A 14,127-nucleotide genomic window follows, 5' to 3' on the forward strand; every position below is an offset into this window, starting at 1 on the left:
AAATTTCCCCTTAGTGTCCCAAGATGTGTAGGTTATGGGGATCAGCAGAGTAAATACGTGGGTTTACAGGAATGGGGCCTTGGTGGGATGCTCTGTCAGAGAGTCGGTGCAGACTCGATGGGCTGAATGGCCTCCTCCTGCACTGTTAGGATTCTAACTCTTCAACCACAGCATGGGGACATTCAGCCAGGCCACCTCCGTCCCGGGGGATAGCCAGGAGTGGGGACTCCCCCAGGTCACTCCCTCACCATCAGCATGGACACCCTTACCCCCAGGTGCGTTGCAAGATCCCCCTGCACACCTTGTGGAAGTTTAAGTGCCAACTTTGCCCTCCCTCAATACTCATTCTGCAAGGTCCCTCCTTTTGAGGACCTGTACCAAATCCTGCCTACGTGACTTCTGCCGGGAGTGGGGGGGGAACCATCATGGAAGGCTGCTGAATAGGGCTTCCAGCCTGTCGATTACATGCAGATCAGGAGAAATGCATGTTAATGAGGTTCCTTAGATCTGGGAGCAACCTGATCGGGGCCAGCATAGTGGGGAGAATCGCAACGGGTTGGCATCCAGCGCAAAACATGTTTTTACCTGACACATGATTCTCCAGGCCAATGCGATTCCCACAGGGGACTAGTGGGCCTGGAAAATCACCCGCCTCATCTATTCTATCCAGACTGTCAGGCTGGCTGCTTGGCGCATGGCTTATGATACCTGTGAACAACCAGAGCACATAAACTCAATCATCAGTTTGAATTGGTTAAGTTTAATTTATCAGTGTCACGAGTAGGTTTACATTAACACTGCAATGAAGTTACTGTGAAAATCCCCTAGTTGCCACACTCCAGCGCCTGTTCAGGTACACTGAGGGAGAATTTAGCATGGCCAATGCACATAACCAGCATGTCTTTCAGACTGTGGGAGGAAACTGGAGCACCTAGAGAAAACCTATGCAGACACGGGGAGATCGTGCAGACTCCGAACAGTGACCCAAGCCGGGAATCGAACCAGGATCCTTGGCGCTGTGAGGCAGCAATGCTAACCACTGTGCCACCATGCCGTCCGTGCTTTTAAATTGGGGTTGACAGGGAGGCAAGGGGGAACCCTATAGGAGTGGTGATCAGCAGATGGGAGCTCAGCAGGGGTGGTGATTGGGGATCTTTGCAGGGGTGGTGATCGGCAGAGGGGACAATTGCAGATGGGGGTGATCATTGTGGGGGGTGCTGCAGAAGTGGGGTGATCAGCAGGTGGAACTCTGCAGACGGGGGGGTGATCAGCGGGGGGGGTGGGGGGATAGAGGAGGACTTTGCAGATGGGATGGAGATGTGGATGGACCAGCACAGGGAACAATCGGTGGGGGAGGGGCCAGGGACCAGTGAAGGGAGTGTTCAGTCCGGGCGGATGGGGAGGGTTGGTGATGTCTGTGGGGGGTGGCAGTTGGTCTCTCAATTCTTGGCACCCCAAGCATCTCTGCTCCTGACTTCACTGGTGAATTTAGGCTCCGCCCCCCCCCAACTGGTGAGAGTCGCATCGGGGCTATCTTTTTGCACTGAGTGCCATAAGTTGCATTTCATAGCTCGCAAAACAATCCAGTGCCATTCTTTCCTGTTTTTTCATTCGTTCGGCGCTTAGAATAGGTGTGCATGAGCCTGAAGATGATCAAGAAAATGATGGTGTAAAAGAAAAATTGTCATGACCAATCATACTAAAGCTATGAGGCAGCAATTAATTGGGGTTGACAGGGAGGCAAGGAGAGGAGACTTCAAGATTCAACTGAAGAACACCTCCCTTCCCAACTCTCTCTTGCCATCACACCAAGCTTCCTACACTGATTATATTATAACCCTCCAAGTGTAAACCTTCCTATGTTTCATGGCATCACCATTATGCAAGTTAAACCAGCAGCATAGTTAACAAGAGACACCAAGGTAAGGTGTTCTAAAATCAATTATTTCACAAAATTAACTGTGGAAAAACTAAAATCAACCTAGCCCAGAGAAAAGCTCTGCCTCCTGACAGATGCACTCATTTCTCAGTTTTGCTGCTTGATGATGTGTTTCCTCTGCTGTTCGAGTGTGGGAGGTTGATGACTTCTGAATTGGGCGGCATGGTGGCACAGTGGTTAGCACTGCTGTCTCACAGCGCCAGGGACCCACGTTCGATTCCCGGCTTGGGTCACTGTCTGTGCGGAGTCTGCACGTTCTCCCTGTGTCTGTGTAGGTTTCCTCCGGGCACTCCGGTTTCCTCCCACAGTCCAAAAGACGTGCTGGTTAGGTGCATTGCCCATGCTAAATTCTCCCTCAATGTACCCAAACAGGCGCTGGAGTGTGGCGACTAGGCGTTTTTCACAGTAACTTCATTGCAGTGTTTGTTAATGTAAGCCTTGTGACACTAATGAATAAACTTTAAAAATTTTCCAGTGAGGTCACATAAGATCGCCATGGTGGGAAACCTTAAAATCCTTTGGATGCAGACAGCCCTTCAGCAAAATGTGCAAACGGTCTGGTACAGCCTGGCCCAGCTCATTGCTTATACCAAGAGGGACACTAGCTAAGGAGCTGGGGTAGGGAGCATTCCATATGATAAAATTTAGCTGCCTTCAGTCATTCCTGTCTGCTTATCCTTGCGACTAACTGTTCCTTCCTCAGATCTCCCAGAATCTCCCTGGTGAGCGGAAGAGAAGGACACCATAATGGAAGACAAATTGTCATTTAACCGTCCCCTACCCCACCTGCCTCTCAACTAGTGCACTTGTTGGTGCCAAGCACCAGCTGGGCCAGACAACCCTAGCCACTGCCTGGATGAGTCAGTTTGCAGCAGGCCCCTCTGCATCCAAAGGTTTTTGAGGTTGCCTACCATGGCTATTGCATCTGACCTCAGTGGAAATTCAGCAGTCATCAACCTCCCAAGCTTCAACTGCAGGTACAACACATAATAGGGGCATCATAGATAAACAGAGGAAAAATAGCTCAATGCTCTATGGATGCTAAGGAGTCAATAACGTGAGATTTGTTAGGAATCCTATCATAGTAACCCTGGTGAGGTCAGTAAACTTGTGACATTGCAGCCAGGTTCTGGTGCTTTGTTCCTAGCATTATCCTCCATTATTACTTCAGAACACCTTTCCACTGAAAGGGGGAAATGAGGGGGCAAACAACCTCCACTTGAACTCCAAACTTTAAATTTAAAAATTAAAAATTTCATGAATAACTGGCATCTATGAAGTGGCAGAGTGGTTAGCACTGTTGCCTCACAGTGCCAGGCACCCTGGTTTGATTTCAACCTTCGGTGACTGTGTGGAGTTTGCACGTTCTCCCAGTGTCTGCATGGATTTCCTCCAGGTGTTCCGGTTTCCTCCCACACTCCAAAGATGTGCAGGTTAGGTGGATTGGCTATGCTAAATTACCCCTTCGTGTCCAAGGATGTGTTGGTTAGGTGGATTAGCCATGGTAAATGCGTGGGGTTATAGGGCAGAGGAGAGACCCAGAGGGTGGGCTGCTCTTTCAAAATGTCAGTTCAGACTCAATGACCAAATGGCCTCTTTGCACAGTAGAAATTCTTTGGTTCTATGGCACGGCTCTCTGAAGTATAGAAAAGTGGACCTTCACTTTGAGAGGTACAGATTACCTTAAATAACATCAGCACTTATCATATTCATATCCCTGATTAGGCGAGCTGCAACGAACAGCATAAGTAGTGCTGGATGCCTGCCTATTTTATTGTAATTAAAGATAGGACCAATTTTGAAGCTCAATAGTTGTCTTGTTGCCCTCCCCATGTTCTGAATTCATGGGGAGAGAAATTCAATGTTACAATGTTGTGTTTCAAGCACTTGTACTTAACCAAAATACACCTAATTAATGGCAGTGATTCAATAAAGTACCAAATGTGTACAAACCCTGGTGTTGATATTTGGGGATTTTTGGAAATGTTTTCACTTCAGTCTTTTATTCTTATAAACAAAAAGTAGTGAACTCTCAGTTCCACTATAAATTCATCATGAATATTCTCGTCAAAAGGCATCTCATGTTCCTTCTAATTACATCTCAAAAAGAACATTTGATAGTAGTCAAAAGCGTTAAACATTCTCAGCAAAAAAAGGCCACCAAAATACTAATGACAGATATTTGGCGATAGTAGTTGGCAAACATTACTTAGCTTATTGCATAGGCACATGCGATTTGGTCCACTTTAAACAGTCAATTACCAGGCAAACTATGAGCCAAATACTATTCCACAATACTCTGTTGCTGTCATTGACCAGTCATCTGATTTATTGCGACCTATTCACTTGTACTTGTGAAAATCTACATATCAAAAATAATTTGATCAATTAATGCTTGCAGTGATTTGACACTTATTTAAGATTTTTATATGAGAATTCAAAGACATACAAACAATGCATAGCGGGGGGCTGTAAAATGAGATTTTTAGAACAATAATGATGCATAAATCATGAGCAAAATAACAAGCATGATCAGGACCACAAGTGGAATAAAATAATTTCCTATAATTTATCATGAATTGTGTTTACACCACATATTAAGTAAAAAAACTCAATTCACAAAAATTCAATTGAATTTTAAATCTTTGATCAAAGATACTTGCAAAATAAATGTTCACAATTTATAGGAGACAAAAACTCATGGCAGCATGGTCATGTTTATTTTCAAACAATTGTAAATAACCAAATGTGCAGATTGAGCTCTGGTTCCAATGGCATCATCAAAGAAATGCCTCTTTATATCAGTGCCATCTGTTTTCAAATGTGATATTATCTCCATACAATGCAAAAAGCACTTCACAAAAATAAGCTGTGGTATAAACATAAAAAGTTTACAAATTACGATTATTCTACATTATTTGTTTAAGTCTAAAACAAAACTTTCAACTGAGTTGTAGTTCTGGATTAAAGTAGCTGGTATAAACTAATGAACTGTGAGTGAAATGGTTTGAATGATAGCTCGGGCAGAATTTCAGACTTGTAGTCATTCATATTAATTTTATTACCTAAAATTCTAGACTAAGCAATATTACTTTGACCTGCAAAATGTCCTGCATGTATTTATGTTTTTTCCAGGCCGGTTGTTGCAATGCTCAGGCCTGACTGCATTCTAAAATAATACTGAAAAAGTATTTTGAAATAACCTTGATAAATTTACATTTATGTATTTCCTGTACTACCATAAAATCTATACTTTTGTACTAAAACAGCTTTTGACCTGTATAATTCCTTTATCCAAAGTCTACCTGCATTATTTACGTTGATGATTTATATTCATAAGGATTTCTATATGCTTCATAATCAAGAGGCAGTAATGCAATACTTGAAAGTTTTAGGTGTAGCCTCAAGCTTAGGGTGGTATTTTCCGAATCTATTTGACACAGGTGCAAATCCTGTTATGGCTGGAAACTCTTGCGAGGGCCATATTGGGATTTGTGCCAAGGAGATCTCAGAATGAGACCTTTCCTGCCCCCTGCCGGGGCGTAATCAGGTTCAAACCCAGCAAGAGTATGAACCTAATTACCATCAGTTTAAATAAATTAATGCCATAACTTCTGGGAACGTCAGATGTTCCCCCCTTGCCAGTATCACGACTGCTCTCCAGCAGTCGAGATGACCACATCAGGGCATGGAGGCCAGTGTAGCCCCCGGGTAGTCAGGGGTATGGCAGGGTACTATTGCCAGGGGCAGGGGATGGGGCCAGGTTGGCACAGCCAGAGGCGGAACAAGATTACCAGCGCCAATGAATGGATGGGAGGAGAAGATTGCCAGTAGCAATGAGGGTGAGGTTTCCGATGTCCATTTCGGGGTGAAGGGGCCTGTCTCTTAACTTTGAGATTGGGGCACCCTTTAAAGTGGTGCCTTGACCTCTGTGGAGCCAGCCTCACCAGCGTCTTTAGACCCTGCCGTTCAAGAATTACCATGCAAAACGCACTCCTTTTTTAAAAACAAAGTATTAGAAGATGTGGAGTGAAAATCTGGTTGTGTTTCTGGGAAGAAACATGCCTATTTTCTATCAGAACCTGCTGCTTTGCATTTTTTTCAGAAAATTCCATCCTTACACTTTATCCAGCAAATTGCATGACAAAATTGTACAAACAGTGCAAGTTATGACACAGTATAACGCTAACCTAGACTCATGGGGGGGAATTGATTCCTGCACTATTGTAAACACCAAGAAAGATGGTCACATTCTGTACAGATATAATCCTTGATGTAAATGTTACTGAGAGAATTTTTGAAGTGCAGCCCAAGTTGGTGATGTTTCAAGGATGTGGTATTTCCAACCTGATTGCTCTGAAGAAATTCAGATGACAGCTTGAATTGCAGCTCAACCTTACTGATATCTGGTATAGTCATGCAGAGGAAAGAGCTTTGTTGTTTTGTCATTTGCCAGTAAATACTGAATGATGTTGGAATGAAATAAAAGAAAGGGAATAGAGTGGGTATGCTTACTTCGTACATAGCACTTGTCTACAACAATCAGTAATAAATTGTCATGCATTTTATAAAATTGTTAGTTATCAAGTCATAAGACAAGGATTGCTAAAAACATTCCAACTATTTAGATCTCTCTACTAGCCCAAGTGCAAATTCCCATTCAAAATGTAAATGATCAAATTAAGACAAATTAAAAGTGCTTTGTGATAGGTTGAACTTTTGTATAAACTCAGAATGCAAAAGTAATTTTGTAGGTGACTTGATGACCATTATCCCATGCATACAGAACTTTCTCTTTAGGATTGTAGTCAATCTGTGTGGTGTAAGTGTATTCATTGATGAAGGGTAATTTTGGATTTATTTCAGTGTTTGTGTGAGTATCATATGCGTAAGACACTTGGCCTTCTTTTTCATTGTAAGTATCTACTGCATACAAAACACCACAAATAATGAAACAGTTGCCGTACGAATTGCGCTTGAGGCCTGTTTTCCAAGTTGTTTCCTTCTTCATTGAAAGATCAATAGGATCTAGTTTGCTGATGACTATGATTTCATGCTGGGAGTACTCATAATAGAAGGCAGGGTAAATAACCCACAGGCCACTTTCATCAACAGCAAAATCAATGTCTGAATGTCCTCGCCATTTCCATGGTGTTGTGTCTTCATATACCACATCATGAAGAAGGGTCCAGGCTGCCACATACCGCTGCTTAATATCATACTTAATTATATTCCTGGTAAAAGCCCTATTGTAATAGAATGACCCATTATAAACAACATGGCCTGTTCCAATCCAGTTATAAGGAAGTTTGTACAGATTGCTCCAGCGCCCTATTGGAAAAGAAGATACAAATGTTAAAACTATGAATTAGTGAAGTCACTCAGTTAAAAAGCAAATCCTTCATAAAATATACTGGATGGAGCCAAATGGGGAGATATCGTTGTTTCATGGATGTGTGGGAGTGTTGCTCCTTTAATAATGCATATTCGATAAAGTGAACTTGGAAAGTTTAGCATACAGCGATATAGACTGACTTGATTTCAAATGTGGAAGAATGTACAAAAGTTAGGTACATGACTGAATCAAAGTTCCACTGGTGATCTATGACTTCCAACAGTCAAATCAGTTAAAACATCAGTCCTCAGCTAATGTAACAAATAGAGAAGCACAATCTTATAATTATGTGTGCAAAACACAAGGGTCATCACTAAGCAGAATATTTCTACTACACCTATCTGTTGATTTGTAAAACATGTTATATCTCACCTTGTTTAAAGTTTTCAAGGTTCCTGAATTCTACCAGGTTGTTTCCATAGTAATAGTTTGTCACATAGATCCTGTTATCTTTTGCAATGGGATCTTTCATCCAAGCACCCTCATTACGGCCATAACTGTGATGTTTCTCAGGAGATTCAATCGTTGACAAAGTCCCATAACACTCACCTTCTCTGACTTTAGATAAAAAAAACAACAGTATGAATACCAGTAACTTATTGATATAAAGTCTTACTTGTGCAGTAGGTTGCTGTAACCTATGGCAGGAATTTTATCGCCTCACCTGCCCCGATTCCGGGGCGGGCGAGGCTCACAGAATGGAATTCTCTGTTGGCCTCAGGCAGGTTTTCACGAGCCTCGCCCGAGCAGATTTCCTTCCCTACAGGACATTAGTGAACCAGAATGATTTTACAACAATCAACATTGAATTGATTGATGACCATGAAGCCAAAGTTCACAATATGGGTCCCAAAAGATTACCTTGGGTCTCAGGGTTACTAGTCCAGTGACACTATGCCACTACCTCCCCTACTGAGATCCCAACCTTAGCCACACTCTTATCGGTGGGGTAGGAAAAGAGCAGAAAGAGGTATTCAACAGAAGTTGTTGCTTCAAATGAGGAGAAGGGAAAATAGAGGCCGAGCCATCAACATTGATCTTGTTGCCTCTTAACAGTTTATTTAAAAAGGAACCTTGAATTCTTGTACTTTGTATTCTTGCCCTCTCAGAATGGCATTGTGCATTACACAGGATGATCAAGATAGGAAGAAAATAAATGAACAAAGCTAAACTCCAGATAATGATTTTATGAATGAAAATGGATCATACTAGCTGTTTTTAATAATAAAAAACAAAAATAATGAACAAGTAAACATCCAATGGTTAAATCTCAATATGTGAAGAACAGTGCCATTGAATCATTATCTGTTTGATTATGCTCCTGTGCGGAACCTTGGAACATTTTACTATGTTAAAGGCACTATATAAATGCAAATTATTGTTACTCTTTGCAAACTGTACTATTTTCTGAGTTGTTACTGTAGCTGGGGCTGGGAAATATTCAGAAAGAATTTTTCATAAGAAAATTTGTGACTAGGTGAGATTGTATTCAAAATATTGAAAAGTTAAAACAGTTAAAAAATTATTATAAACGTACCTTTATTTGGCCCAGCTGACTGTGTGCTGGCAATGAGCGTGGTAGTCTCTATGGTATCAGTGCTTGTAGTTGCTGTACTGGTTGCCATGGCACTGCTGGTGATAGGGGCTTGAGTAACTGTTATGTCCTCTTTGGTCTTGACAGCTACTTCGGATTCACGAGAAACTGGAGTCTTTTCTGCTGTTCTTGACTCCTGATCCTCAGAACGTAAAGTCCCTTTAAGCGAATTATCTGATAGTGGTTTAAAAAATATCAATGTGACTATTTCAATCTTTGCAACGGAAAAGTGTCACCAACTGAATTATACAAATTTATAGAGCATTTATTTATTATTCTATTGTTGCAGTTCAGAGGCACCTTTCGAGCACTGTAAATCATTTTTCCTTGTTTTACAATTGTTAAGAAACTGGCTGAGGTTTTCTGTTTCTGCATTCATCAGGCAGATTTTATGTCTATTAAAGTAAATGGGTGGAAAACTGCAGGCTGGCAAACACAGAACCACCAGCCAGTGTATTTGGTGCCACTGATTTACAGTGACTTCAGTCAAATTCCATTGTCATTGCACACAATTCTGAAAATGCTTTGATGATTCAATTACATGATTCTATCCATTTATTTGATTGTGAAAGTCATAAAAAAGTCTTTGGTTATTATTTAATTCTGAACTGTAAAGCATTATTATAGTTTTGGAAGCAACCCCTTTGCAAATTTCTGGCTCTTTTATCATTTGTACCAAGTCTCCAAGAAAGAAAAAAGTTTTCAAAATGTGAAGGACGATACATATTGTTCTTCCGCCTTAGTGAATTTGAATCTACCTTATGTTAATCAAATTAAAACTTCTCTTTGAGCAGCAGTTTCCTGTCCCTGGGATGGCAAGCTTGGAGGCCAGGAAAATAGCGGGAGGCCGTGGCAAGTGTGGGGGCAGCAAATTAAGAGGTAAGCTCTAGTAAAACTGCTGAGCCATTCCCACTACCAGAAAATATCGTCATGGGTCAGATTCTTGGCCAAATAAAGGTATGTTTATAATAATTTTTTAAACTGTTTTAACCTTTCAATATTTTGAATACAATCTCACCTAGTCACAAATTTTCTTATGAAAAATTCTTTCTGAATGTTTCCCTGCCGCAGCCATAGCAACAACTCAGAAAATAGTATAGTTTGTCCCCAATGTTGGTGTCCCGAAGCCCAGGTAAAATCCTACCTGTTTTCTCTGAAAATCCTACCTGAAAATTGCACAAATGGTTTCAATTCAATTCCTAATGGGCATATTTGAGCATAATTCAGCATAAAGTGGCTGGCCTATAGAAACCCATTGACAATGAAATTGCTGAATATTGCACAGAATTGTGTGCGCTTTGAGATGCTACTGAAACTTATATATCCTGTTCATTTAACTTGAAAAACACAGATCACAAGGAGATTTAACATTGTTGGAGTTTTATCAAATTCCATCTCCATTAGTTTTTATCCATAACATCTGAGCCTCAGCTGGGGAGCTGCTAGATGGGATTCTATCTCGACCACAGTGATGCTGACTGGGTCAGATTCTTGACTGAGGTATGGGGAGGTGATAGTGGATCCTACGGCTGCTGAGAAGGAGGGGCACTGGGAAGAGGGGCATGTCTGTGATGGGAGAGAGGCTGATTACAATGTGTGTGTGTCTGTGAAGGATCATTAGAACTTCCTGGCAACACTAGTAATACATAAAGAAAAATCCCAAGAAAATGGTTCATTTTTAATGTGAGTACAAAGAACCACAATTAATATTCCTTTGATCCATCCAATCTAAGTGCCATTAAAATGCAATGGTCATCTGAGGAGGTGCATTAACTTGGAAAAGTCACTAAAATATGAAGTATATGTGAATTAAACCATTTGAGATCTGATTAATCTAATTCTAATTTTTGATTTCCTGAAGTCTTACCAACAGCCTAAGTGTAGTCTGGCATCAATTCACCTTGACAAAGCTATAGCAAGAAAACTAAAAGGATCCAACAAATCCTATTATTACTGCAACTGGAAGGCAATAAAACATATCACTCATGGCATGATGAAAGACACATTCCCAACACTCAATATAATGTGCATAAAACCCATGAATGAATGTATGATTCTGTTAAACTTAAGAATTGCAATAAAAATAGATTCAAGTGGGAAAACAATTGTTAGTGAACCAAGAAATTAAATTTACTTTCAGTACATTTGCTTTTTAATTGATGGGGCATTTATTTATCTTTCAAATATTTTCAGTAGTGCAGATTATTCATTATTCAATTGGATTTGAATTAGTAGCAAGTAAAATGTTACATCCTGTCACAAAACCAAACTCACTTCTGATGGCCTGCATCACTTACATCACCCACCGAATATCTTCTATTTCTTCCACTTTCTTACAATTTAATTAGTCTAAATACTTTTCCGTTCTCGCTGCTTAATAGCACCTGGTAAATTATCTTATTGCAGGTCAGTATTTACTGGTGTCAGTTACGCTTTAATGTATGCCTCTGATGCAATAGGAACTGAATTTAACCGAAGATCGACATCATTAAATTGCATTACTTGCTTCCCAATTGATAGGATAGGAAGAGAAAATATTTGGTAACTTCAATACCTGAACTAAATCAGCACATTATATTCTGACCAAAGAAATAAAATAGTTGTTATATAGAATATTCATTATTATTTAAATGGAGAGAAGAGCAGCAACACCACAAAAGAGAGACTTTACCAAGAATGTTTTAGTTCTTTTTCAAATGTTGACTTTTAACTCCATTGTATTATTCAGGAATGAAATTTTAAAAATCTACTGACATTCTCTCAGAGTACGTACTGTCTTGTCAAATATTACACTTTCAAACGACTAAACCTTGCATCGTGTAACATCCTTTGTGTGATGTTAAACAGCATCAATGTGCTTGCATAATGCCATTTTGGGTATAGTGCAATAATTTTACCACAACTTAATTAGTATTGTTGGTAACTTATTTGGCAACTTCTACATCTGCAGTATGTGGTCAAGAAAACAAAATGCCATTGCACTGCCTCATTAATGCAGCTGACTTTATAAGAGTATGTTGTGTATGCACCTGCATCTTTATCCAGCTTAAAAATGATCGAAATAGCTTTCTATGATAAACACAGAACTATTATTAGAAGGCTGCACCCTAATTAACAGTTATCAGACCATTTATGAAGATAGCGCACATTAAAATAATTCTTTCCCATATTCATGTTAAATTGATTAACTTACAATAAATTTTGGTCTGAAGTTCAAAAATTAAACCATTTGTGTGATCAAAAACATTTGAAATATAACATTTAAAAACAAATCATTCTTTGAATTTCCAGTGTCATTAGCAAGGCCAGCATTTTATTCCCATCCCTCAGTACCCTAAGAAGGTGGTATTGGGGCTCCTTATTTAACCGCTACAGTTCATATGGTGAAGACACTCCCACAGTGCAGTTAGGTAAAGAGGATCCAGGATTTTGACCTAACATTAATGAAGGAATGACAACAGCTACTCATATCATGAAGAAGTGTGATTTGGAAGGGACCTTGCAAGTGATGGTGTTACCTCTACCCTTGTTCTTCTAGAACAGACTTATCCAACATTTTCACTTGGGGGGCGCACATTTTTCTCACTCAAAAGGCTGATGAGCAAGTTTTGGCAAGATAATTTTGGCAAACTTTAAACTGAGTTTCCAAAAAAATGTTGAGGAATTAAGAATATAAACAATTGCTCAGCAAAAAGAAAGCAATGTCATAGCAATAAATTAATTGTAATTAATAAGATTGTGAGAGGGTTAGAGTGTGTGTGCCAGTCTTACTCCCAGTCTCGGGGTGCTCACTCACTTATCTTCATCCACTGTGAGTTGGTGTGTGTATGTGTTAATGTGTAATGGTGAACATTAGTGAGAAACCTGAGACTGGGAGTAAGGTGGGCACACACTCCCTCCCTCTCATATGTTCCCTCCCAGACATACTTACATATCTGCACACACGCACTCTCTCCCGCCATTCACGTGCACACTCCCCACATCTGCCTGCACATTCACTCACTCCATTCATCCTCTTCTCTCCCCCCACCATTTCCTTCAATCCAAACCTCCACAGCATCTCACTTCTCGACCTTGCAGCCAGCCTTTCCTCCTCTGGGCTCCGGCATCCTGTCCACCCACGGCAGGGCCACAGCCCTCACATGCTTTCCCATCACTGGCCCTTGTATGCTTTCCTGCTGCTGAGCTCCAACCCTCAAAAGAAGATCTCTTCTGCTGGCGTTCACTGTTACTGAAATCACACTACTTCTCTCCCATATTTGACTGAGATGATTAGCCTCTAAAATTGCAACCATCTTCCTCTGTATCAAGTATGATTCTAGCCACTGGAAAGTTTTCCCCTTAATGTCCATTGTCTTTTGCTTTAATTTAGCAAAACCGGAATTATACCAGATAAATAAAAACAGATAATTTAGCAAGTGCCGGAATAAAGATACTATAATAATATAATCCACAACATGCTCAAAAGATGATTATGGACTTACACCTGTTATTGAAATGTTAGTAATTCATTTATACCTGAAAATGGATTGTGAATGGGGTACATTATTCAATGCTGCAGTATATAATACTGAAACTAATTCCCTAATCAATTTGATATTTGGCTTTGCAGATCAATTTAGGCTCTTGAAAAAATGGAAAACAATTGTAGCTTTACTGCCAATATAAAAGCTATCTTAAATCATGAGGGAATAAGGACACATCTTCCTTGCAAAATAATAGAGAAACAGATGTACCATTAGACCACCAGGAATCAAGTGCAAAACCTCACTGTAACTACACAGGTCAAGTTAAGAACTTGGCTATGAGTCTCTGCTCAGCGACTCTGAGTTGTCGTGTGTCGTGAAGGCCGCCTTGGAGAACGCTTACCCGAAGATCATGCAGATGCTACGATAACGGATGAATGAACACCGCTCGATAATCACCAGGCAAGAGTGTTCTCTTCCTGTTAGAGAACACTTCAGCAGTCCCGGGTATTCGGCCTCAGATCTTCGGGTAAGCGTTCTCCAAGGCGGCCTTCACGACACACGACAACGCAGAGTCGCTGAGCAGAGACTCATAGCCAAGTTCCGCACACATAAGGATGGCTGCAACTGGGATCTTGGGTTCATGTCACACTATCTGTAACCCCCACAACTTGCCTAGGCTTGCAAAATCTCACTAACTGTCCCGGCTGGAGACAATACACAGCTCTTTAAC

At 40.7% G+C, this 14,127-nt stretch overlaps 1 protein-coding gene across 3 annotated transcripts in view; it reads right to left on the bottom strand.

Moving 5' to 3' along the window:
* Window positions 1–4,341: 4,341 nt before the first annotated feature.
* LOC144502500 (olfactomedin-like protein 2A) overlaps window positions 4,342–14,127 on the bottom strand; it is a 58,972-nt gene continuing 49,186 nt past the window's right edge. For 2 of the 3 annotated variants that reach the window (XM_078226506.1, XM_078226505.1), the window contains exons 7-9: window positions 8,872–9,102; window positions 7,707–7,892; window positions 4,342–7,270 (exon numbers count right to left, since the gene is read on the bottom strand). In XM_078226506.1, the coding sequence (XP_078082632.1) occupies window positions 6,669–7,270; window positions 7,707–7,892; window positions 8,872–9,102 (1,019 nt within the window). In that variant the 3' untranslated portion in view covers window positions 4,342–6,668. The remainder of the gene's footprint in view (window positions 7,271–7,706; window positions 7,893–8,871; window positions 9,103–14,127) is intronic. The other variant, XM_078226504.1, reaches the window with a different exon arrangement.

The sequence above is a fragment of the Mustelus asterias genome, chromosome 13, assembly GCF_964213995.1.
Source record: "Mustelus asterias chromosome 13, sMusAst1.hap1.1, whole genome shotgun sequence".
Taxonomy (NCBI): domain Eukaryota; kingdom Metazoa; phylum Chordata; class Chondrichthyes; order Carcharhiniformes; family Triakidae; genus Mustelus; species Mustelus asterias.